Consider the following 24,952-nt stretch of genomic DNA (forward strand, 5'->3'; position numbering starts at 1 on the left):
TAAGCAAGAAGCCTATTGTTTTTGAGGACAAAAGGTCAACATTGGCCGAATTTTGAGAAATTGTCAATTTTCATCCGATTGACTTGAAATTTGAAGAGGAGTTGCAGATTTGGTCAATTAATTCAACCACCTATTGTTTTTGAGGTCAACATAGGCCAAAGGTCAACAACTTAGATCAGATTTATAAAATAGTCAATTTTCATCCAATTGACTAGAAATTTGAAGATGATTTGCACATCAGGTTACTCAATTCAACCACCAATTATTTTTGAGGTCAACATTGGCGAAAAGATCACCAACATGGGCCGAATTTTTAAAATTGCCAATTTTCATCTGATTGTCTTGAAATTCGAAGATTTATATTTTATGTCGCTGAATTCAACCAACGAATTATTATTTTTGAGGTCAACATCCATCCAAGGACAACGTTGGTGGGAATTCTAAAATCCTCAATTTTCATCCCATTGACTTTAAATTTTAAGATGATTTGTGTATTTGGTCGTTGAATTAAGCCACCAATCATTTCAATCAGACTTCAACCACCTAAAACAAACAAAACAAACCCCAAAAAGGGAAAACAAACAAAAAAACAAAAGACACCCCAAAAAAGAAAACAATGAAAACAAACAAACAAATGCCAAAAAAGAAAACAAACAAACCTCAAAAAGGAAAAGAAACAAAACAAACAAACAAATGCCAAAAAGGAAAACAAACAAACCTCAAAATGACAACAAACAAAACAAACAAATGCCAAAAGGCAAAACAAACAAAACAAACAACCAAAACCAAGAAAGGAAAACAAACAAAACAAACAAACACAAAAATGGAAAACAAATACAAAAAATGGAAAACAAACTGCAAAAAGGAAAACGAACAAAACTAACAAGCTTGCAAAAGGCAAAACAAACAACCAAAACCAAGAAAGGAAAACAAACACAAAAATAGAAAACAAATACAAAAAAATGGAAAACAACAAAAAACAAACAACCAAAACCAAGAAAGGAAAACAAACAAAACAAACAAACACAAAAATGGAAAACAAATACAACAAATGGAAAACAAACAAAACAAACTGCAAAAAGGAAAACAAACAAAACAAACAAATCCCCCAAAAAAGAAAATATATAATTCCCCATTGTTGTTTTGCCCCCCTTGGGATATCCCTGGTCGTGCACATTGTCTCATCCACTTTCCTCCCCCCATTCACCCAATGAAACCGTCCTTATGATGGATAAAATTGGTCTAGTGTTGGTGTGACGCAGCCACGATGGGCCAAGTGGCCTCTCCTGCCTGCATCGAGTTCTCTCGTGCTTCCTTCCCTGTGTAGATATCACGAGCCATCCAATTCTGACAACTGGAGAAAACGGGAGGTCTTATAGGACAAGGGTCGACTGGAGATGGAGCCCTGACACAGGAGGCCATTTGGCCCATCGTGCCTGTGCTCTCACAACACCTCACGGAACTAATCTGGATTAGTTTATCTACTGGGGGGGGGGTGGGCTGGGGTGAGGGTGGAGAAAAGTGGGGCAGCACAAGGACATCACCATGGTGGTTTTATTTATTGGGGAAATGGGGCGTGGGGTGTTGATGTGTCGTGATTGTGATGTCCATGAGAGGGTCTCCTCAAAAGGGACCCTCATCCGACAACCATATTCACTCCGACCCCGCTAAAAGATCATAAATCAATTATATTGTGAAAATTTTTTTAAAACCCGGTGATGTCCTGCTACGCTCTACCTGTACCAGGTGTACCTGTACCTCCACACTCTATCTGTACCTCTCTGCTCTACCTGTACCAAGTGTACCTGTACCTCTACGTTCTATCTGTACCTCTGTGCTCTACCTGTACCAGGTGTACCTGTACCTCTACACTCTATCTGTACCTCTGTGCTCTACCTGTACCAGGTGTACCTGTACCTCTACACTCTATCTGTACCTCTATGCTCTACCTGTACCAAGTGTACCTGTACCTCTACGTTCTACCTGTGCCAAGTGTACCTGTACCTCTATGTTCTACCTGTACCAGTTTTACCTGTACCTCTGCACTCTACCTGTACCTCTACCCTCTACCTGTACATCTATGCTCCACCTGTACCAGTTGTACCTGTACCTCTACCTCTACTACCCGTACCCGAATGCCCACTCCACTGTTCTCCTCTCCATTCCCATATATAACAATACATTTAATTCATGTGACGTTGATAGAGGCTAGCGCAGGTGCGATGGTCCAAATGGCCGAATCTGTCCCCAAGGCTCTTAAAAATCCTTGTAACAACAACAACAACAACAACAACAACAACAACAACAACAACAAGAACAAGTGTAACCCGGAAGTTCTCGCCTACGCGACATGGACACGTTACTCGGCCCGTCCTGGGACCTATCCGAACCTGACCTACTACAACAGGTTGGACTGACCTGACCGTTAACCTCTGACTCATTTCATTAATTTACCTTTAATTAAGTGAAACGTTCAATGGGACGATCGTCTCGCCATGATGGAATAAACGTTTACAGGACGGGTGACACCCCGTACCTGTACGTGATGGACAGGTGACACCCCGTACCTGTATGTGATGGACAGGTGACACCCCGTACCTGTATGTGATGGACAGGTGACACCCCGTACCTGTATGTGATGGACAGGTGACACCCCGTACCTGTATGTGATGGACAGGTGAGACCCCGTACCTGTATGTGATGGACAGGTGAGACCCCGTACCTGTATGTGATGGACAGGTGACACCCCGTACCTGTATGTGATGGACAGGTGACACCCCGTACCTGTACGTGATGGACAGGTGACACCCTGTACCTGTACGTGATGGACAGGTGACACCCCGTACCTGTATGTGATGGACAGGTGACACCCCGTACCTGTATGTGATGGACAGGTGACACCTGTATGTGATGGACAGGTGACACCCCGTACCTGTACGTGATGGACAGGTGATACCCCGTACCTGTACGTGATGGACATGTGACACCCCGTATCTGTATGTGATGGACAGGTGACACCCTGTACCTGTACGTGATGGACAGGTGACACCCCGTACCTGTACGTGATGGACAGGTGACACCCCGTACCTGTATGTGATGGACAGGTGACACCCCGTACCTGTATGTGATGGACAGGTGACACCCCGTACCTGTATGTGATGGACAGGTGACACCTGTATGTGATGGACAGGTGACACCCCGTACCTGTACGTGATGGACAGGTGACACCCTGTACCTGTACGTGATGGACAGGTGACACCCTGTACCTGTACGTGATGGACAGGTTACACCCTGTACCTGTACGTGATGGACAGATGACACCGTGTACCTGTATGTGATGGACAGATAACACCCCGTACCTGTACGTGATGGACAGGTGACACCCTGTACCTGTACGTGATGGACAGGTGACACCCTGTACCTGTACGTGATGGACAGGTTACACCCTGTACCTGTACGTGATGGACAGATGACACCCTGTACCTGTACGTGATGGACAGATGACATCCTGTACCTGTACGTGATGGACAGATGACATCCCATACCTGTACGTGATGGACAGGTGACACCTTATGTGATGGACAGGTGACACCCTGTACCTGTACGTAATGGACAGGTTACACCCTGAACCTGTACGTGATGGACAGGTTACACCTGTATGTGATGGACAGGTACCTGTACGTGATGGACAGGTGACACCTGTATGTGATGGACAGGTACCTGTATGTGATGGACAGGTGACACCCTGTACCTGTATGTGATGGACAGGTACCTGTACGTGATGGATAGGTACCTGTATGTGGACAGGTGACATCCTGTACCTGTATGTGATAGACAGGTGACACCTGTATGTGATGGACAGATGACATCCCATACCTGTACGTGATGACTGTATCAGGTCAGGTCAGGTATGGGAGCATGTGCCATAACAGCGCGTCACCGCGTCCACTTTCCGCCGGTACTCCAGGGGCCTCCGTCTGGCCATCCCCCAGGCAGATGCCAGGCCCATCCCCATCTCCTTGAGATGATGGTCAACCTGCTGCCACCACGAGGCACGTGGTCGGCCCACTGGCCTCCTCCACTCATGAGACTCCCTCGCTGAGAGAATCTGGTGAGCAGGATCAGCATCAGGAAAACGAGCCACATGTCCATACAGCCGTAACTGACGCTCACGGACTATGCAGGTAACAAATCTCATCCGAGTCTCTCTCAGCAACCGCTCGTTGGACACAAAATCCGACCAGCGATAGCCAAGGATTCTCCGAAGAGACCCGGTACCAAAGGAATTAAGTCTCCATCTCAGATCCTTGGTCAGAGCCCAAGTCTCGCATCCATAGAGCATGACTGGAAGTACCAAGGACCTGAAGACTTGGACTTTCGTCCTGCTGCACAGGTAACGGCAGCGCCACACCCCATGATCCAGTGAATCCATGACTCCCCAGGCCCGACCCAGACGTCTATTGACCTCTGACTCGCAGCCAGCAGAGACATGAATGTCACTGCCAAGGTAAGTGAATCTCTCCACGACCTCAACATCCTCACCACAAACAGACACAGACAGGACAGCAGCATCCACGATGTCACCGAAAGCCTGGATCTTCGTTTTGACCCAAGAAACCCGTAATCCCAGCGGCTCAGACTCCTCATTCAGCACCTCGAGGGCCCCCAAAAGGATGTCTCGAGTCTCCGCAAAGATGACTGCATCATCTGCAAAATCAAGGTCCGAGATCTTGACATTCCCAAACGATGCACCGCAACTTGATCTCTCCGACATCCTCCCTAAAATCCAGTCCATACAAGTGCTGAAAAGTGTGGGGGCAAGTACACACCCCTGACGAACTCCAGTAACAACTGAAAATAAGTCAGAGATGGTACCACCACACTTCACAGCACTCTCAGTACCAGAGTAGAGTTCAGACATCAGATCGATCAGTTTTGGTGGCACCCCACGAAGACCAAGAATCCTCCAGAGGACATCCCGATTCACTGAATCGAACGCTTTACAGAGATCAACATAGGCTGCAAGCAGCCCCTGCCGAAACTCTCGTCTGCGTTCGGTGAGGACACGAAGTGCAAGGATACGGTCAATCGTTGACCTCTTTGGTGTAAAGCCTGACTGCTCTGGACGCTGGTGCTCAAGCAGATGGTGGCGAACCCTATCGAGAATTATCCGAGCAAAGACCTTGCCCGGCACTGAGAGCAGCGTCACCCCTCGGTAGTTGTTGCAGTCTTGGCGATCACCCTTCCCTTTCCAGAGAGGGACAACAAGGCCCCTCTTCCAGTCAGTTGGGATGATGCCTGTGTTCCAGGCAGAGCACAAAACTGCATGCAACGACGCGAGTGCAGCATTTCCACCAGCCTTGAGAAGTTCGGCATGGATGCCACAGATCCCTGGAGCTTTGCCCCGTTTCAACTGGTTCACCGCAGCCCGTGTTTCCACAAGCGAAGGTGGACCACAGTTGATTCGAGGGTCAGCAACAGGGATTGTAACACCCTTGACGTCCAACTCGACAGCTGGAGGATCAGCCCGGTACAACCGCTCAAAGTAACTGGCCCAGCAGGCCTTCACTTCAGACTCCTCTGTCAAGAGCCTACCACTCTCTGCTCTAACTGCAGTGCTCCGAGGGGTGGGCTTGGATGAACGCAATGCGCAAATTCCCCTGTAAGCGGGACGAGAATCACCTGTCCACAGGTGATGCTCTACCCCCTCAGATTCCTCACACATAGGCCTCCTTGTCCATCCTCAGTGCACGTACAGTTTTACGCCTCAGCTCCCTGAACAGCTCAGCTCTGCCATTCAGCCTGGCCCTGCGACTCTGGTCAATGGTATCCAGTGTCCCTTGAGAGACAAAATTCTTCTTTTCCCTGTGGTGAGTTCCAAGACATCCACCGGCAACATCAAGGACAGTGGTCTTGAAGGCGCTCCACAACTCTTCAGGACCCCCCAAAGCACCCAGACCCCCCAAGTGTCCACTCAGCCTGTTCGCAAACTCCTCAGCTACTCTCTCATCCCTGAGCTTGCCAACATCCAGCCGAGGCTGGGATGGTACCATTCTCCAGGATTTAAGGTGCAGCTTTAGAGTTGCTACAACAAGCCTGTGGTCAGTATTGAGGAACTGAGCACTCCGGTAGACCCTGCAGTTCTGGATCATCCTCCAATGACCATCAATGAGGACATGGTCAATCTCCTTTGCCACACCGCCAGCGTTGGAATACCAAGTCCAGCGATGAGCTTGTGGGCTTTTAAACCATGAACCAGCCACCCTAAGTCCATGACTTCTTGCAAAGTCAAGGAACTTAGTGCTATTCTGGTTCATAGTTCCTGACCCATGGGGACCAACACACACCTCATAACCGTCCCTATCAGTTCCAGTCGATGCAGTGAAATCCCCCAAGACTAGAAGTGTATCTCGTCTGGGGCACTGATCAACCACAGACTCGAGTGTGGCGTAGAATGCATCCTTCACGGTGAGATCACTCGCCTCAGTCGGAGCATAAACAGAGACCAGGGAAATGACACCTAAGGAGTGACGAATCCTTAATCTCTCAAGGGACCGCCTCAGGTTAACCCAAGGAGAACGCCATCTGGTGGACGACACCTCAGCACCACTCCGACACACTCTCCCGCAATCTGACCCAGGGATGTTACCCCGTGGTTTCCCTCCTATCATCAAAGATTGGGGGTCCCGAAGGCTTTGCCCCAATCCCGTCATCCGGTGAGCTGCCCTGCGAAGGGAAGCTGCACAGGAGATAATCCCAAGGAGTGGGTTTTCAGATTTTTTTGCGTTTTTGTGTTTTGCGGAATGAAGGGTTTTACGGTGGCCGGAGTGCAAATCCTGCCACCAACCTCCTAATAAAAAAGTAACCCAACTGCAGGAGGACGTCCGCAGACACAGTTGGGCACTAGATATGGATGGCCGTTGGCTCACAAGGAGCTCCTCCGCCCTTTGACAGGTTTGGTTTTTAATCCTGCTGGGTGTCCATATCCAAACACCCCCCTCACCAGAAAACCTGGTGGGGGAGACGGTTTAGTCGCCGACAACCCGACCATGGATCAGGTTAGTACAGATTTACATGGTACCTGTAGCAGGTCACAGATCGAACCTGACCTGAAACAAAATTAATATGATTGACTATGATTAATATAAAAGAAGATTCCGTGTTGAACGATGGAAACAATGAACGGATGGTTCATCGAAGTTTGTTATAAACAATATGGATGGACATGTACCTGTTAGTATTCTCACTCGATGACATATTTCCAGGTTTGAGTGAAAGGTTGATCCCATTCCGATATTATCCCAATGATGAAATGTGTGACCTGGTGCAATAGGTGCTTGTTCACCTTGCTAGTACCTGACAAGCTCCGCAGAGTGAATTTGTTTCCCGGGTGTGCCACGGGACAGCTGGCGATGCTGGGATGGCTCGGAGGTGTACCAGGATCTGAACAAGCTCTTAAAGGTCTCACGGCCGTGCGGGTTGCCTACGGCTTGTGGCGCAGGCTGGATAGCCGTGCGGAGATCGACCGGTATAAGGTGACGTCAACACTCGTGACACATACGCACACACATCACGTGTCACCGTACTTAACAGCAGAGGCGTCGCGAGCTTTAAGCCAGGTGTTGGCTTAGGATCTCGGGATCTTAGGATCCTCAGTTCAAATCCCCCTCGGCCATTGAATTAATACCAGGTGGGGTTGACTCAGCCTGTCGTCTTTCCGAGGTCGGACAAATGAGTGCCGGTGTACAGGTATAAATGGTTGTGTCGGTGCTGTTCCATGCCTGCAACCGCAGTGCGGTAATCTTCATGTTGATGAAGCATTGATCATATGGAACGAAGGAAGATTCGAGGCTCGGGTCCCGCTCCAACCCTACAACCCTCCAACCCTCCAACCGATAACCTGGATAAAACATTTAGCACAGGTGATGCGTAGATAAAAACAGGCTAATCTTACAATACATTAAGGAGGGAGCACGCATCCCTCCGCAAGACTGAATGGTTCACAGTTTGTAATCCACTGATGGGCTGGATCTACATCTGGACCTGAACCAAAATCGAATCGGCTTGTTCTTCTCACCTAACCAACTCACTCGTCCACCTAGTTTTGAGATATGATATTGTTGCGGGAGTGGCCGGTCCAGGTTAATCCCCCTGACCAAAATTGTGGTGATGGGCTGTTAACGCCGCCAGCCCCAGGGCCGGTCGAGCGGTTCTTTTATTAATAGGAGGCGGACACGTTGATCCTCAGAGATGATCACGCGTGTTGGAAGGGCATAGGGGCAATGGTGGAAGGATGGAGGAGTACATCACAGGGGGGTGGGTTGATACTCGACCCCACTACAAATACACGATACAGTTACTTAAAATGAACACATTTCATGAAAATAGACAAATATCTTACAAAGGACAATAATTCAAAAGGTGATGATGATAACGTGAAGTAAATAAAAGTCGAAATCGAGGCACCTCTTTACACAGACTTAAAAACAAACAAAGGGAAACGGTGCCAAGCTGCTTCTCTCGTAGCAGGACAAACGTACGCCAGGCAATCCGTGAGCGGCACTCAACACCAAGGCTCAGAGACCCGTGTCGCTGCTTCGTGCGTCAATCGTCCTCACCGACCCAACCAAGAGCCAAAGGACAGCGTGTTGCTTCACCACGCGAGCCAAATCTCCTCGACACGAATACAAGGATTGTGCCATCCTCGTGCGTCAAAGGACGCTTCACCTTCGTGCGTCTAGCCCTGCTCTTACAGGCAATCTCCTAACCACGTTCTTTCTCGACCGCGTGCGTCCTTCACTCCGCACTCAACCTCTCTTTCAAAAATCAATCTGCCTCGTGCGTCTGCTCTGCTGATCCCTCATCCTATTTAGTCACCGCCCGCCGTCACCCTTGGAGGCGGGGCTTCTGCCTGCTCGGCGTGTTTGCTTGTTTCTTATCATGGTTTTGATGATAAAAACATCGGGAAAAGTCACAGGGGGGCATTTACATACTGGGGGAACTTATTCTTACTCCCGAGCTAACTAACACCGCACCACCCCTCGTTTGGTGACGCGTAACACTTATGCTCACAGTTTTCCTACTTAATTACATCGAGATGTTTCCTACACGTCCACGGACTCCATTCAATCTACTCTATTCTATTCAATCCTAAATTCCTCCATCTACCTCCACAACCGGAACAATATACATCGGTTTTTTTTTTTTTATCCCCGTTTCACAAAGGTGAAGAATCACTTTAAAAATTAAATAATTCACATATCGAGAATCAGATCTTCATCATCATCTGATCGATTTGTCCTTGTCACACACCAAACCTGTCGAACAAGTTTTGTCCGAATCCGTCCACAACATTTTGAGATATCCTATTTACAGTCAAACAAACAAACGGGTGAAAATGTAACGTCCGTCCACGTTCGGTGAAAAAGGACTTTTTTTTTTTTTGTATTTTGAATGACATTTTTCAATCTTTTGTTAAATCGAACAACGGATAAAGTACAAAAACAAAAAAAAAAATTATTTTACAAACTCCACTTGATTCCGTAAAAGCACAAACTTGTATTTTATATCCACGGTTAAACATTTCCAATATATTGAACACGTGACATCATTTATTAATTAATTAACAGTCACCACCCACAGTTTTTGAAAAGTTATATTTGTAAACAGTCTCCCTTTATTTATTTTTATGAAGCGTCGGTGTGTACCATCTGTTGTGTATCATATTTGCAGAGCGATTGATGATGTCATATTCCGACACACGTCATTCCTGCCTGTAATTAGCATCTTACACATTGTTGTGCGTCTTCCTGATTTTAAAGTCTGATTCCAAAGCCATAAATGAGCCGATCATAGCCAAGGGGTTAAAATGTATTCGGGGTTCAGCAAAAACCATTCGGGGCATGTGCCCAGCAATGCTCCTGCTTAACAGTAAGGTATCTTCATTGAGCTGGCAGGATGGATTAGAGCTGTCGTTTAACCTGGGTTTGAATCCTGAACCAGCTATAAACTATCATCCTGGTGTTTCGCGGGCAGGGTGATTCATTCGTGTGTGTGTGTTCCATCCCTCGGATGGATGTTAAACGGGCGTACCGTCTGCTGGCATTCGTTGGTGGACGTTAAAGATTCCACGGCTTCCTTCGCGAAGAGTAGGCGAGCTATTGCCGGCACCATAAACAAATTACAAATTCCTGCCCGAACAAATTAGAATGTCATCGCTCCATTGGTTAGCTTGCCTGACTTCACCCACAATTCCAACCTCAAAAAGAAAATCATACGGTTATCATTTTGTGAAGCTGCATAGGCTGCAGGGCCTCTGGTCGTAGGCCTCGGGTGTCAGCCCATGGCTCAGTGAAATTGAGATTTATCCGAGGTACATAACCAAAATTAATTTATTATATCTGCACATAAGCAGTAGGCATATTTTTACTTCATGTACGTACTCCAGGTCATTAGTCCCCATTGGACTTAGTCTGAAACAGGGGCTGATGTATTTGGTCTCGATTTTTCGTGTCCGTGCGTGCGTGTGTTTATCCGCAACCGTATTTCGGACATGAAAGGACTGATTTAATTCATACCTGGCACAAAGACGACACATGATGTATACATACGCATGCAATTTTTTTTTCTTCCAACATCAGATCCAAGATGGCAGATTGGCGGCCATTTTAGTTGTAAAAAAAACAAATAAAACACAACCTGGTTTCAAACACGTTCTTAACCATTTCTCGGACAAGCATTTTACCAATGTCGTTCAAACTTTGCGCACAGATGACGAATGACGGCTTCCATATGCATGCCGTTCGTTTCCGAGATCAGATCCAAGATGGCCGACTGGCGGCCATTTTGTTACTTAAACGTGTCCCCAACCATTTCTCCAACATCCACAGTTCGATTTTGTTCAAACTTGGCCAAAGCACAGTATACAATGACATACACTTGCACAGAACTTAATTTTTTTGTGTATTGAAGGTTTTTTGCCCAATTCTTTTTATTTATTTATTTATTTATATGCATATTTTTTGTTGTTTTGAACATTACATCTATTGAAGGTGTGTGTGTGTGTGTGTGTGTGTGTGTGTGTGTGTGTGTGTGTGTGTGTGTGTGTGTGTGTGTGTGTGTGTGTGTGTGTGTGTGTGTGTGTGTGTGTGTGTGTGTGTGTGTGTGTGTGTGTGTGTGTGACTGTGTCCAACATAAACTGTTCATTTTGTTGACAAATTGCTCCACTCACTGCTAATCCTTCCCAGGGAAAGGCTCACTTCTTGGACTGTATTATATATATTGCAAATAATTCCTCAGATGTAATTCATAACTTTGTGTGTATTGTAATCCTCCATGTTATGTTGAGTTTTGTGCTCCCATCATTTTGACATGCTTTTCCCTTAGATAATATATATATATATATATATATATATATATATATATATATATATATATATATATGTACCTTTACACCAATAACCAAGACGTTGAGATATAATTGTACCTATACACCAATTACCTGGACATTATGAGACATAAATGTACCTCTATACCAATAACCTGGACGTTGAGATACAAATGTACCTTTACACCAATAACCTGGACATTAGGAGATATAAATGTACCTTTACACCAATAACCTGGACATGAGGAAATATTAATGTACCTCTACACCAATAACTTGGACATTAGGAGATATAAATGTACCTCTACACCAATAACCTGGACATGAGGAAATATTAATGTACCTCTACACCAATAACTTGGACATTAGGAGATATAAATGTACCTTTACACCAATAACCTGGACATTAGGAGATATAAATGTACCTCTACACCAATAACCTGGACATGAGGAGATATAAATGTACCTCTACACCAATAACCTGGACATTAGGAGATATAAATGTACCTCTACACCAATAACCTGGACATTAGGAGATATAAATGTACCTCTACACCAATAACCTGGACATTAGGAGATATAAATGTACCTCCACACCAATAACCTGGACATTAGGAGATATAAATGTACCTTTACACCAATAACCTGGACATTAGGAGATATAAATGTACCTTTACACCAATAACCTGGACATTAGGAGAAATAAATGTACCTTTACACCAATAACCTGGACATTAGGAGATATAAATGTACCTCTACACCAATAACCTGGACATTAGGAGATATAAATGTATCTCTACACCAATAACCTGGACATTAGGAGATATGAATGTACCTTTACACCAATAACCTGGACATTAGGAGATATAAATGTACCTTTACACCAATAACCTGGACATTAGGAGATATAAATGTATCTCTACACCAATAACCTGGACATTAGGAGATATGAATGTACCTTTACACCAATAACCTGGACATTAGGAGATATAAATGTATCTCTACACCAATAACCTGGACATAAGGAGATATAAATGTACCTTTACACCAATAACCTGGACATTAGGAGAAATAAATGTACCTTTACACCAATAACCTGGACATTAGGAGATATAAATGTACCTCTACACCAATAACCTGGACATTAGGAGATATAAATGTACCTCTACATCAATAACCTGGACATTGGGAGATATAAATGTATCTCTACACCAATAACCTGGACATTAGGAGATATTACTCTAGCTTTACACCAATAACCTGGACATTAGGAGATATTACTCTAGCTTTGCACCAATAACCTGGACATTAGGAGATATAAATGTACCTCTACACCAATAACCTGGACATTAGGAGATATAAATGTACCTCTACACCAATAACCTGGACATTAGGAGATATAAATGTACCTCTACACCAATAACCTGGACATTAGGAGATATAAATGTACCTCTACACCAATAACCTGGACATTGGGAGATATAAATGTATCTCTACACCAATAACCTGGACATTAGGAGAAATAAATGTACCTTTACACCAATAACCTGGACATTAGGAGATATAAATGTACCTTTACACCAATAACCTGGACATTAGGAGATATAAATGTACCTTTACACCAATAACCTGGACATTAGGAGATATAAATGTATCTCTACACCAATAACCTGGACATTGGGAGATATAAATGTAACTCCACACCAATAACCTGGACATTAGGAGATATAATTGTATCTCTACACCAAAAACCTGGACATTAGGAGATATAAATGTACCTCTACACCAATAGCCTGGACATTATGAGATATAAATGTACCTTTACATCAATAACCTGGACATGATATATAATATACTTTTACACCAATAACCTGGACATTAGGAGATATAAATGTACCTCTACACCAATAACCTGGACATTAGGAGATATAAATGTACCTCTACACCAATAACCTGGACATTAGGAGATATAAATGTACCTCTACACCAATAACCTGGACATTAGGAGATATAAATGTACCTCTACATCAATAACCTGGACATTGGGAGATATAAATGTATCTCTACACCAATAACCTGGACATTAGGAGAAATAAATGTATCTCCACACCAATAACCTGGACATTAGGAGATATAAATGTACCTCTACACCAATAACCTGGACATTAGGAGATATAAATGTACCTTTACACCAATAACCTGGACATTAGGAGATATAAATGAACCTTTACACCAATAACCTGGACATTAGGAGATATTAATGTACCTTTACACCAATAACCTGGACATTAGGAGATATAAATGTACCTTTACACCAATAACCTGGACATTAGGAGATATAAATGTACCTTTACACCAATAACCTGGACATTAGGAGATATAAATGTACCTTTACACCAATAACCTGGACATTAGGAGATATAAATGAACCTTTACACCAATAACCTGGACATTAGGAGATATAAATATACCTTTACACCAATAACCTGGACATTAGGAGATATAAATATACCTTTACACCAATAACCTGGACATTAGGAGATATAAATATACCTTTACACCAATAACCTGGACATTAGGAGATATAAATATACCTTTACACCAATAACCTGGACATTAGGAGATATAAATATACCTTTACACCAATAACCTGGACATTAGGAGATATAAATATACCTTTACACCAATAACCTGGACATTAGGAGATATAAATGTACCTTTACACCAATAACCTGGACATTAGGAGATATAAATGAACCTTTACACCAATAACCTGGACATTAGGAGATATTAATGTACCTCTACGCCAATAACCTGGACATTAGGAGATATAAATGTATCTCTACACCAATAACCTGGACATTAGGAGATATAAATATACCTTTACACCAATAACCTGGACATTAGGAGATATAAATATACCTTTACACCAATAACCTGGACATTAGGAGATATAAATATACCTTTACACCAATAACCTGGACATTAGGAGATATAAATGTACCTTTACACCAATAACCTGGACATTAGGAGATATAAATATACCTTTACACCAATAACCTGGACATTAGGAGATATAAATATACCTTTACACCAATAACCTGGACATTAGAAGATATAAATATACCTTTACACCAATAACCTGGACATTAGGAGATATAAATATACCTTTACACCAATAACCTGGACATTAGGAGATATAAATATACCTTTACACCAATAACCTGGACATTAGGAGATATAAATATACCTTTACACCAATAACCTGGACATTAGGAGATATAAATGTACCTTTACACCAATAACCTGGACATTAGGAGATATAAATGAACCTTTACACCAATAACCTGGACATTAGGAGATATTAATGTACCTCTACGCCAATAACCTGGACATTAGGAGATATAAATGTATCTCTACACCAATAACCTGGACATTAGGAGATATAAATGTACCTCTACACCAATAACCTGGACATTAGGAGATATAAATGTACCTCTACACCAATAACCTGGACATTAGGAGATATAAATGTACCTCTACACCAATAACCTGGACATGAGATATAATATACTTTTACACCAATAACCTGGACATTAGGAGATATAAATGTACCTTTACATCAATAACCTGGACATGAGATATAATATACTTTTACACCAATAACCTGGACATTAGGAGATATAAATGTATCTCTACATCAATAACCTGGACATTAGGAGATATAAATGTATCTCTACACCAATAACCTGGACATTAGGAGATATAAATGTATCTCTACACCAATAACCTGGACATTAGGAGATATAAATGTACCTCTACACCAATAACCTGGACATTAGGAGATATAAATGTACCTCTACACCAATAACCTGGACATTAGGAGATATAAATATACCTCTACACCAATAACCTGGACATTAGGAGATATAAATGTATCTCTACACCAATAACCTGGACATTAGGAGATATAAATGTACCTCTACACCAATAACCTGGACATTAGGAGATATAAATGCACCTTTATACGAATAATGAGCACATTTGGTGACAACACGATCTACAATCCAAACCTTGGAACAGCATGATGAGTGAGTGCTTCAATCAAAATGTAAAACAGGTCAGCGAACAATTTCAGACGTAGATTTCCCATGAGTCTCAATGAATGTAACATATAAACAATAAAATTGATTAACGAGGTAATAAATCAGATATTTCCTTTGTCCTGAATGAGGTGCCTTTTCACTCCTTCCGTCCCATGTTCTCTCACCGTCCCCCCCACATCCCCACCAGGCTGAGTGCATAGCCGGTATCGTGGCGTTCATCCGTTCAAATCCACGTGCCTCGCGTGATGTGCTCAATCGTGCTCTGGAGAAACAGGTGTGCATATTTGCTGCACGTGTCCAGGCAATGGGATGAGCGATTCCAGCACGGCGTTTTGTAGTCCGAAACGGTGTGTTCGAATGCTCCTCAACAGTTGTCTTTCGGTGTGATGTGTAACCTGTTTATCGCACCTGTCGTCGTTCCACTATTGTTGTGTCGTTATTTTGGAACAAAATTTTAAAATCATGCTCTTACCATGCTACTAGAAATGATTAAAATGTTGGTTGGAAAGTTTATTTGGAGAGGGCATAATTGTTTCAATGCTTATTGCTCTTTTCTTAATAAAGATAAATCTTTGATCTGAGTTTTTCGCTAAGACCCGTCCACATCCAACAATGTTTGCTGCAAATGGTGAAGATGGATAACCTGGCCAAAACATCCGATAACATTTCACCAACCATCCCAACATGAAGTCACGATCGATCGATGGAGCAGGGTACGAAGGGCACGATGAGACACGTGGCCATCAAAATACTGACCCTCAAGTCCCAACATTCTGGTGATGCGGTTCCGAGTCTGATGTTACGTGTGATTCTTGATTGTCCAGGTTGTGGAGCTGGAGGAATTATTGGAGCATGGAGGGTGTTTTTGTAGAACATTCCGTACACACTTTAGATACAAATTACTGGTGAGGTGGTGGATTTGTAATGGCAGTGAGCTGATTGAGCAAGTAGCTCTGTTTGGGATGCAGTCAAACTGGTTTGAATGCTCCCATCCAGGCAATTGGTGAGTATTCCATCACACTCCTTGTTTGAGCAATGCAGAAGATGTAGAGATGTTGAGGACTCGGGAGATGAACCATTTCTCCAGAGTGCCCAACCTACTCCACTTGTCGGGCTAGCAAGATGGCCTAAGCCTTAGAGGTGTGTACACTCGCCTCTTAGCAGTCGAATCGGCATGTGAATCTCGACCCAGCCAATTGATTTGAGTTTTTGATCTCAGGTCATGTGACCAGCTAAAAGCAGATTTTTGTTGCCGTGATAACTTGTGAACCACTGAAGGGGTTTTCACCAAAGTTGGCATAACTATGGACTGTAATCAGAGGATGAACTGAGTAAATTCTGAGTTCAAAACGTTGAAGGCCGAAGGCCATGTGCCCGTAATTTAAAATCTGTGTTACTGCAATAACTTATGAGCCACTCAAGAGATTTCAACCATACTTGACACACGATGGACTGTAATACAGCCATCCATATTTAGGACCCAACTGTGTCTTCCGATGTTCTCCTGAAGTTGGGTTACTTCTTATTAGGAGGTTTGTGGCAGGATTTGCACTCCGGCCACTGGAAAACATTTCATTCCACAAAACCCATAAACACAAAGAAAACTGAAAACTCACTCTGTGGGACTACCTCCTGTGCTGCTGCCATTCGCAGGGCAACTCAGCAGATGACTGGATTGGGGAAAAGCCTTCAAGACACCCATTCTTTGATAGGAGGAAAAGCACGGGGTAAACTTCCTGGGTCAGTTGGCGGGGGTGTGTGGCAGATGGTGCTGTGGTGTTGTCCACCAAACGGCGGCCTCGTTGAGTTAACCTGAGGCGGTCCCTTCGGGTGGTGCCAGGAATGTCTTATATCTCAGACAAGATGACCACCTGATTTATCATCTGAGCTCCAGCGCTTGGACATCGGTATTGCAGCACCCTGTGGTTAAGGCCAGGTAGGGGCGAGATAAATGGGGGTGGATACACCAACTATTGGTCTCATTGCTCTCATGGTTACCATGCCCAAGGAGTTGCTGTAGCTGTGTCCATTAAACTGATTCCAATGATAATTGAGGTAACATCGGTCAACGACCGTATTATGGGACTTTGGATTTGTCACTCCTTGGGTGTCTTTTCCCTGGTCTCTGCATGTGCTGTGACTGAGGCGAGTGATCTCACCGTGAAGGACGCATTCTAAGCCATGATCGAGTCTGTGGTTGATCAGTGTCCCAGGCGAGATACTCTTGTAGTCTTGGTATTTCAATGCATCGACTGGCATTGATAGGGATGGCTATGAGATGTGTGTTGATCCCATGGGTCAGGAACTGTGAATCAGAATAGCACGAAGTTCCTTAACTTTGCAAGAAGTCATGGACTGAAGGTGGCTGATTCATGTATTCAGCACCCACAGGCTCATTGCTGGACTTGGTATTCCAACTCTGGTGATGTGGCAAAGGACATTGACCATGTGCTCATTGATGGTCGCTGGAGGATGATCCAGAACTGGATATTGCGGAGGTGGGGCAAATTTATTTTTGGTTGTGGTTAGCAATCCCCTCTATCTCCAGTAGGGGTCAGTCAAACAACTTGCATTGTGCCGTGTGTGGAGGGGAAAATATTTTTTCTATGACTTTGCACCCCTACACGCGCGTGCGCACACTCACACACACACACACACACACACACACACACACACACACACACCATATTTAATTTGGTATGATGCCATTCCACAAGTTAAACCATTATCAAAATTAAAGAGGCCCAAGTTAAAGAATTGGTCAAATTTCCACCAATCTGATCTTCATGAAATTCACCGTAAATCATCATTTATTTTGTTGGATAATTTGACAATATATTCCATATATATATATATATATATATATATATATATATATATATATATATATATATATATATATATATATATAATGTTATACTGTGAGTAAACACAGTGGGTATAAGAAGCACACATTTTTATCGGAAACACATTTTTATCGGAAACGCATTTTTTATAGGAAACATGCATTATTATAGGAAACACATTTTTATAGGGAACACATTTATTATATAAAACATACATTTTTGTAGGAAACATATTTTTATATAAAATGCATTTTTATCGGAAACATACATTTTTATAGGAAACACATTTTTATATAAAACATACATTTTTATATAAAACATACATTTTTATATAAAACATGCATTTTTATAGGAAACATAAATTTTTATAGGAAACATACATTTTTATAGGAAACACATTTTTATATAAAACATACATTTTTATAGGAAACACATTTTCATGGGAAACACATTTTTATATAAGACACATTTTTATAGGAAACACATTTTCATGGGAAACACATTTTTATAGGAAACATACATTTTTATAGGAAACACATTTTTATATAAAACATACATTTTTATAGGAAACATATTTTTATAGGAAACATACATTTTTATAGGAAACACATCTTAAAAGGAAACACATTTTTGTATAAAACATACATTTTTTATATAAAACATACATTTTAATATAAAACATCATATATTATTTCCGAGTTTGTGGTTTCGTGTCGCGCTATCTTCGACTTTGTTCTGTGCTCGAGTAACGTGATATTCGGCTTACATTATCTCAAAGACCATATGAGGTGCATGGTACAAAAAAAGTAAATAAAATCTTCTTATATATTATTTCCGAGTTTGTGGTTTTGTGTCGCGCTATCTTCGACTTTGTTCTGCGCTCGAGTAACGTGATATTCGGCTTACATTATCTCAAAGACCATTTGAGGTGCATGGTACAAAAAAAAGTATATAAAATGGTTCTGAAACAGTGAAATCATATTCCACTTACTGCATTAAAGTAAAATTACTACTGATACTCTGCATCAGTTCCTTTCTCAAACACACCCACCCCAACATGTCGCGCAGAGCGCGGGTTATGCTAGTACATTTTTATATAAAACATACATTTTTATGGGAAACACATTTTTATATAAAACATACATTTTTATGGGAAACACATTTTTATATAAAACATACATTGTAAAAGGAAACATACATTTTTATAGCAAACACATTTTTATATAAAACATACATTGTAAAAGGAAACATACATTTTTAGAGGAAACATTTTTATATAAAACACACATTTTTATAGGAAACACATTTTTATAGGAAACACATTTTTATATAAAACACATTTTTATATAAAACATACATTTTTATAGGAAACATACATTTTTAAAGGAAACACTTTTATATAAAACATACATTTTTATAGGAAACATACATTTTTATGGGAAACACATTTTTATATAAAACATGCAATTTTTATAGGAAACATACATTTTTATATAAAACATACATTTTTATATGTATTTTTTTTTATTTTTTTTGGTACATCACGGGTGATGAAGGTTGTGGTCATGCTTCATCAAAATTGCATGTGTAATTTCTGAGACGAAAGAAAATACCTATTTTGGGGGGCAGCTCCCATTCCTACATTAAAAAAATGTCCCTTTCGGTCCAGAATTTTTTAATGCCATGAACAAACTTTGGAACATACACGTTGTTGAACATTGTGGTAAAGTTTCATCGAAATCGTTTGCGTATTCAGAGAAGAAGTTGCAAGAATTTGTGGATGGACGGACGACGCACTATCCCATAAGCTCCCCAGAACTACGTTCCAGGAGAGCGAAAGAAACACGGTTTTTTTTTCCTAATTGTCCCTTCTGTTTATCATCAGAAATAATAAATATAAACAAACAAACAACCAACCAACCAATCAACATGATCCCTAGGACCATAAAATATATTAATAATGTTGTTTCTTGTCAAACAAGTGTGCGTGTTGCAAAATCTAACGCCAGGTCGTTGGGGGTAAACAAGATGTTTCTGGAGTAAAACAAATTCCAACAATAAAAAGAGCAATCAGAGATTGCAGATTCTCACCAGGACTTGTTTTGTCTGGTGTTTGTGTAGTTTTGTGTCGTGTATTTTGTGTTGCGTTTGTGTACTGGTGTGTTACATAACTTATGAGATAGATAGAACTGCCACTTTATAACTACTGGCAGTGATGACCAGGTACCAACATGTTCTGCTTTTATGCAGCCCCGCCTTGATCAGACACTTGACCCAGACCAATGATGTTTATTATTATTCAATTGAATTTAGATTGGAAGACCAAATAGTTACAGTCCCACAGTGAAGTCATCAGGAGGAACCTGGATAGGATTCGGGTTTCAGCTGCTACTCCTCTATCCTCAAATACATCCAGGTGCAGCCAAGTGAGCTTTATTAAAAAAAAACGTAAATAAAGAGATCCCAGATCAAAAAAAATAAATAACTCTGGCTGCCAGACCATGCATCCGATCAGGTTGAAATTTATAAGATATATTCCCCATCACAAATAGATCATAATTGTAAAGTGTCACTTGGATTGATGAAGCGGTTCAAGAGAAAGGATATTTTAAAGATTTTTGCTCAATCCAATATGGCTGCCAAACCATGTGACCGATGATGTCATGTGTGAACATTTTCTTCCTCATGGATAGGCGGACATACGTCGAAAGTTTTGCCTCGATCGGTAAGCTGTTTCAGAGAAGAAGATTTTTGAAGGTTAAAAAAAACAAACAAACAAATAAAACAATATGGCTGCCGAACAAAGTGACCAATAACGTCATTAATGCTTTTTCTGTGGACCAATTTATCAATACCTGACCTTCAAAAATTTTCATACTGGTCGGATGTAGCATTCTACGTATGCAATTATGACGTCATAACGAAGGCACATATGGCATCATAAAAAAAAATCACACATTCAAATATCACCCATCATTTTGCTGATTTGAATTTTGAGAGGAGGAAGAAAAAGAGGTGGGAGAGAGGGAATGGTGGGGGAGAGAGAGAGGAAGGAAGGGAAGGCAGTGTGAGGTGAGTGGAAGGGAAGGCAGACGTGCATGGAGCGTAAATTACGATCATACCGTCTCATTAAATTGATTCTGCATTGAATAACAGTGAAGATAGAAACAAAATAATGTCTGAAATCTATTTTCTACAGGTCATGCTATAAATACCGCCAAGAGACAAACACCACCCGGACACGTCAGGAGACAAACATCGCCCGGACATGTCCGGAGACAAGCACCACCCGGACACGTCCAGAGACAAACACCCCCTGGACCCATCCGGATACAAACCCCTGTCTGGACATAAAAAAAAACACCACCCGGACACGTTCGGAGACACACTGCCCAGACGCATCCGTAGCCAAGCTGTCCGGAGACAAACACCACGCAGATACATCCAGAAACAACCCGCCGACCAGCTATATACACTGCCCGGACATTTTCAGAGACAAATGCCACTCAGATACATCTGGAGCCAAGCTGTCCAGAGATAAACACCGCTCAGATACGTTCGGAGACAAACTCCCGGTCAGACATAAACACTACCCAGGCATATCCGGAGACAAACTCCCATCCGGACATGTCCAGAGATAAATACCATCCTGACATGTCTGGAGAGAAACCCAGCAAGGACAAAACCACTGTCTGGACATGTCCAGCGACAGAGGGGGGGGGGGGAGAGAGAGAGAGAGAGAGAGAGAGAGAGAGAGAGAGAGAGAGAGAGAGAGAGAGAGAGAGAGAGAGAGAGAGAGAGAGAGAGAGAGAGAGAGAGAGAGAGAGAGAGAGAGAGAGAGAGAGAGAGAGAGAGAGAGAGAGAGAGACAGACAAATGGGGAGAGTGAAAGAGATGTGTGTGGAGGGTGCACTGCATTGCATTGCTGCACTGCATTGGGAGGGTGTTGAGCAAGGATGGGACAAAGAGAAACGGATGGGTGGGGGTAAGGGAGTTATCAGAGAGAATATGTTATGCTTTCTGAACAACACACACACACACACACACACACACACACACACACACACACACACACACACACACACACACACACACACACACACACTTATTGGAGTATAGATGTTGTTGAATTACCATAAGCTTTGTTAACCGGAGACATCAGTGTTTGTGCTTTTACATGATTTCCACACATGTGATAATCTCTAGAATCTCTTAACATGAGCTGAATTAAAACTTTAAACTGCGGCATTGACCTTAGCACCAGTTCCGGCTGCAATAAAAAAGTGTTCATTTGTCCATTTTGGACATTGATTGACATTCCAAACGTCTCAGGGTGGTGTTTCATTTGACCGATTGGCAATTGTTAATCGCCAAGCTTGCCATTCCTTATCAACCGCTTAATTGGAGTGCTTGCTTGAGTGCTTAAGCCACTTAGCGGGCACTCTATAAGCTGCTTGGATGTTTGTTTGCAAGCCATGGTGATGCATGGCATGTGTCCCTCTGTACAACACAATCAAAAATCCATCGACCAATGTACAAAGTTCAGGCCCCACCTGCCTGTGTTGCACCGTCATGTCGTGTGGTGCCAAGCCTTCCGTTCCTTATCAACAGATGGAAGGAGGGGAGAATGAATTGATGGTGGGAAGGAATGGAGGCAAGGGAAGGATGGATAGAAGGGATGGATGGATGGACTAAACTGATGTTTGTATGCCATGGGCGAGACAGTAAAAGGTGGGGTAAATTACTTTTTATCAAAGCTGTTGGCGTTTTTGAAAACAAAACTACAAATTGACATTCAAGACAATGTTCGGTGATAATGTAAATTAAGTACATATATAAACATGTGTTCCATTGTCTCCGTTAAATGTGGAAAAAGTTTAAAATGTTACCTTCACCCCAGAGCAGTCATTCATGTTGAACACTGCCCGGAGATGCTCGGAGATGCACCCCCTGATGGAGTACTGTTGAGGTTATTACTTCAGATGTTATTAGGGGAGAGTTGTTTCCAAAACCCAAGATCATTGTTGTTGTTGCAGGAAATGTAATGGGAGATGAAGGAACAGCAGGTGGGGACTCATTAATTCATTCCTTACACCTCGTGTTCACTCTGTGAGATTGGAGTGTCGTGTGTTCATGAACAACTGTGGAACTTTCTGTGAATCCACTTTCCATCCCATCCATGTTTCCCTCCCTCCATCCATCCCTTCCCTCTCTCTCCTTCCTCTCTCACCTCCCTCTCTCACTCCTCTTCCACCACTTATGAAATGATGAACAATGGGTGGTTGTGATAAGTTCCCACAGGTGGTTGTGTTCTGGTTTGAAGGTGGTTATGTTGTGCTGTGGTGTTTGTGGTTTGAGCCCAGAGTGTCAGAGAGTGTAAGGATTTGGCGGATGATCACTTTTTTGGCGATTGGGGCTGCTGCTGGATTCAATTCCGCGGTTTGAATTTTGGGATTGGACTCGGGTTGAGATATTCTGGAACTCATCTCGTTTTGGTTGTAAAACATGTGCTGAAATTAAATAAAGGCACAAAATACTGGCGTGTCCGGGCGTTTATAAACATTGCCGCTGGGGTACAACGGGCATCCGCGAGGGTCTCTGGGCCTGAGCCAGGTTCTGGGGTTTGGACTGCAGGTTTGGGCAGGCTCGTGGGCCCGGATGCTGGAGCGGTGTTAGTTTCTCTGGTTCGTGTGTTCTTTGCACTCCGGTGTTTCTGGGCGGTGTGTGACCCCCCCTCCCCAGAAGAGATCCAGTTCCAGAGCAGGTAAACAGGGTGGTAGCCACAGTTGGAGTCGTGTACCTCAAAGGAAGCCCACGCTATAATCTTTTTCAAAATGGTACGTGCTATTTGAAAGTGACAGGTGGTTTTGGTATCCTGTTTGAACGTGCTTTTTTAATGTACCCCATTTCGTTCAATCCTGTCCTCATGGTGGCAGATGGGACCATCCCCTCCCCATCCCCTGCTTGCCCTCAAGTCCCCCTCCCAAATGCAAGTCACCCCCCCCCTTTTCCCTTCAAGTCCCACTGCCAAACATAAGTCCAGAACACCCCCTTCCCCTCCATGCCCCTCCATCCTCTTCACTCACACTCTCTCCTCACTTTCCCTCCCCTCTTAATACCTCCACCAGTGAAGTGATGGATGGTATTTGTTAGTGTTTAATATAATGAAGGGTGGAGAAGGAATAAGTGTGGAAGAGTTCTTCAGCAGAGTGGACGTAGACAGCATATACAGGACCAGGGGCCATCGCCTGAGAGTACGAGGAGGAGAGTTACAGTATGAGGGTAACAATGTTCTTTTCTTGCATATAACAGCTTTGGCTGCCAGGTTGCTATCATTTCTTGGAGAACGGCTGTGCCACTGATGCTGTGCCCCTCAACCAGTACACTGGTACTCATTTTGCCGACCTCAGAAGGACCGACCAGGCTTACAGTAACAAGTTAAAGGTCTTTCAGTCATGTGGTACTCAAAGCATGGAATATGTGAAAGGTACTTAAGTCATATGGTACTTAATGCATGGAATGTCTTGCCACCACATTGGTCTTCCGAGAAAGGTAGTATCAGCAGAAACAGTTGCTGGGTTTATTTTGAAATTGGATAGGTATTTAGAAGCATTG

At 42.8% G+C, this 24,952-nt stretch overlaps 2 protein-coding genes across 3 annotated transcripts in view; both read left to right on the forward strand.

Annotated features, from left to right (window-relative positions):
• The window catches only part of LOC147033655 (tubulin alpha chain-like), a 497,880-nt gene that overhangs the window by 369,682 nt on the left and 103,246 nt on the right, over positions 1–24,952 (forward strand). The gene's annotated exons all lie outside the window — the stretch shown is intronic.
• LOC147033662 (uncharacterized) lies at positions 2,287–16,073 on the forward strand. The gene is made up of 3 exons (XM_085871733.1): positions 2,287–2,407; positions 7,407–7,535; positions 15,680–16,073. The coding sequence occupies exons 1-3, from the start codon at positions 2,351–2,353 to the stop codon at positions 15,803–15,805; spliced, it is 312 nt and encodes a 103-aa protein (XP_085727859.1). The 5' UTR covers positions 2,287–2,350; the 3' UTR covers positions 15,806–16,073.

This window comes from Eptatretus burgeri, chromosome 2 (genome assembly GCF_056783735.1).
Source record: "Eptatretus burgeri isolate ZD-2024b chromosome 2, Ebu_testis_v1, whole genome shotgun sequence".
Taxonomy (NCBI): domain Eukaryota; kingdom Metazoa; phylum Chordata; class Myxini; order Myxiniformes; family Myxinidae; genus Eptatretus; species Eptatretus burgeri.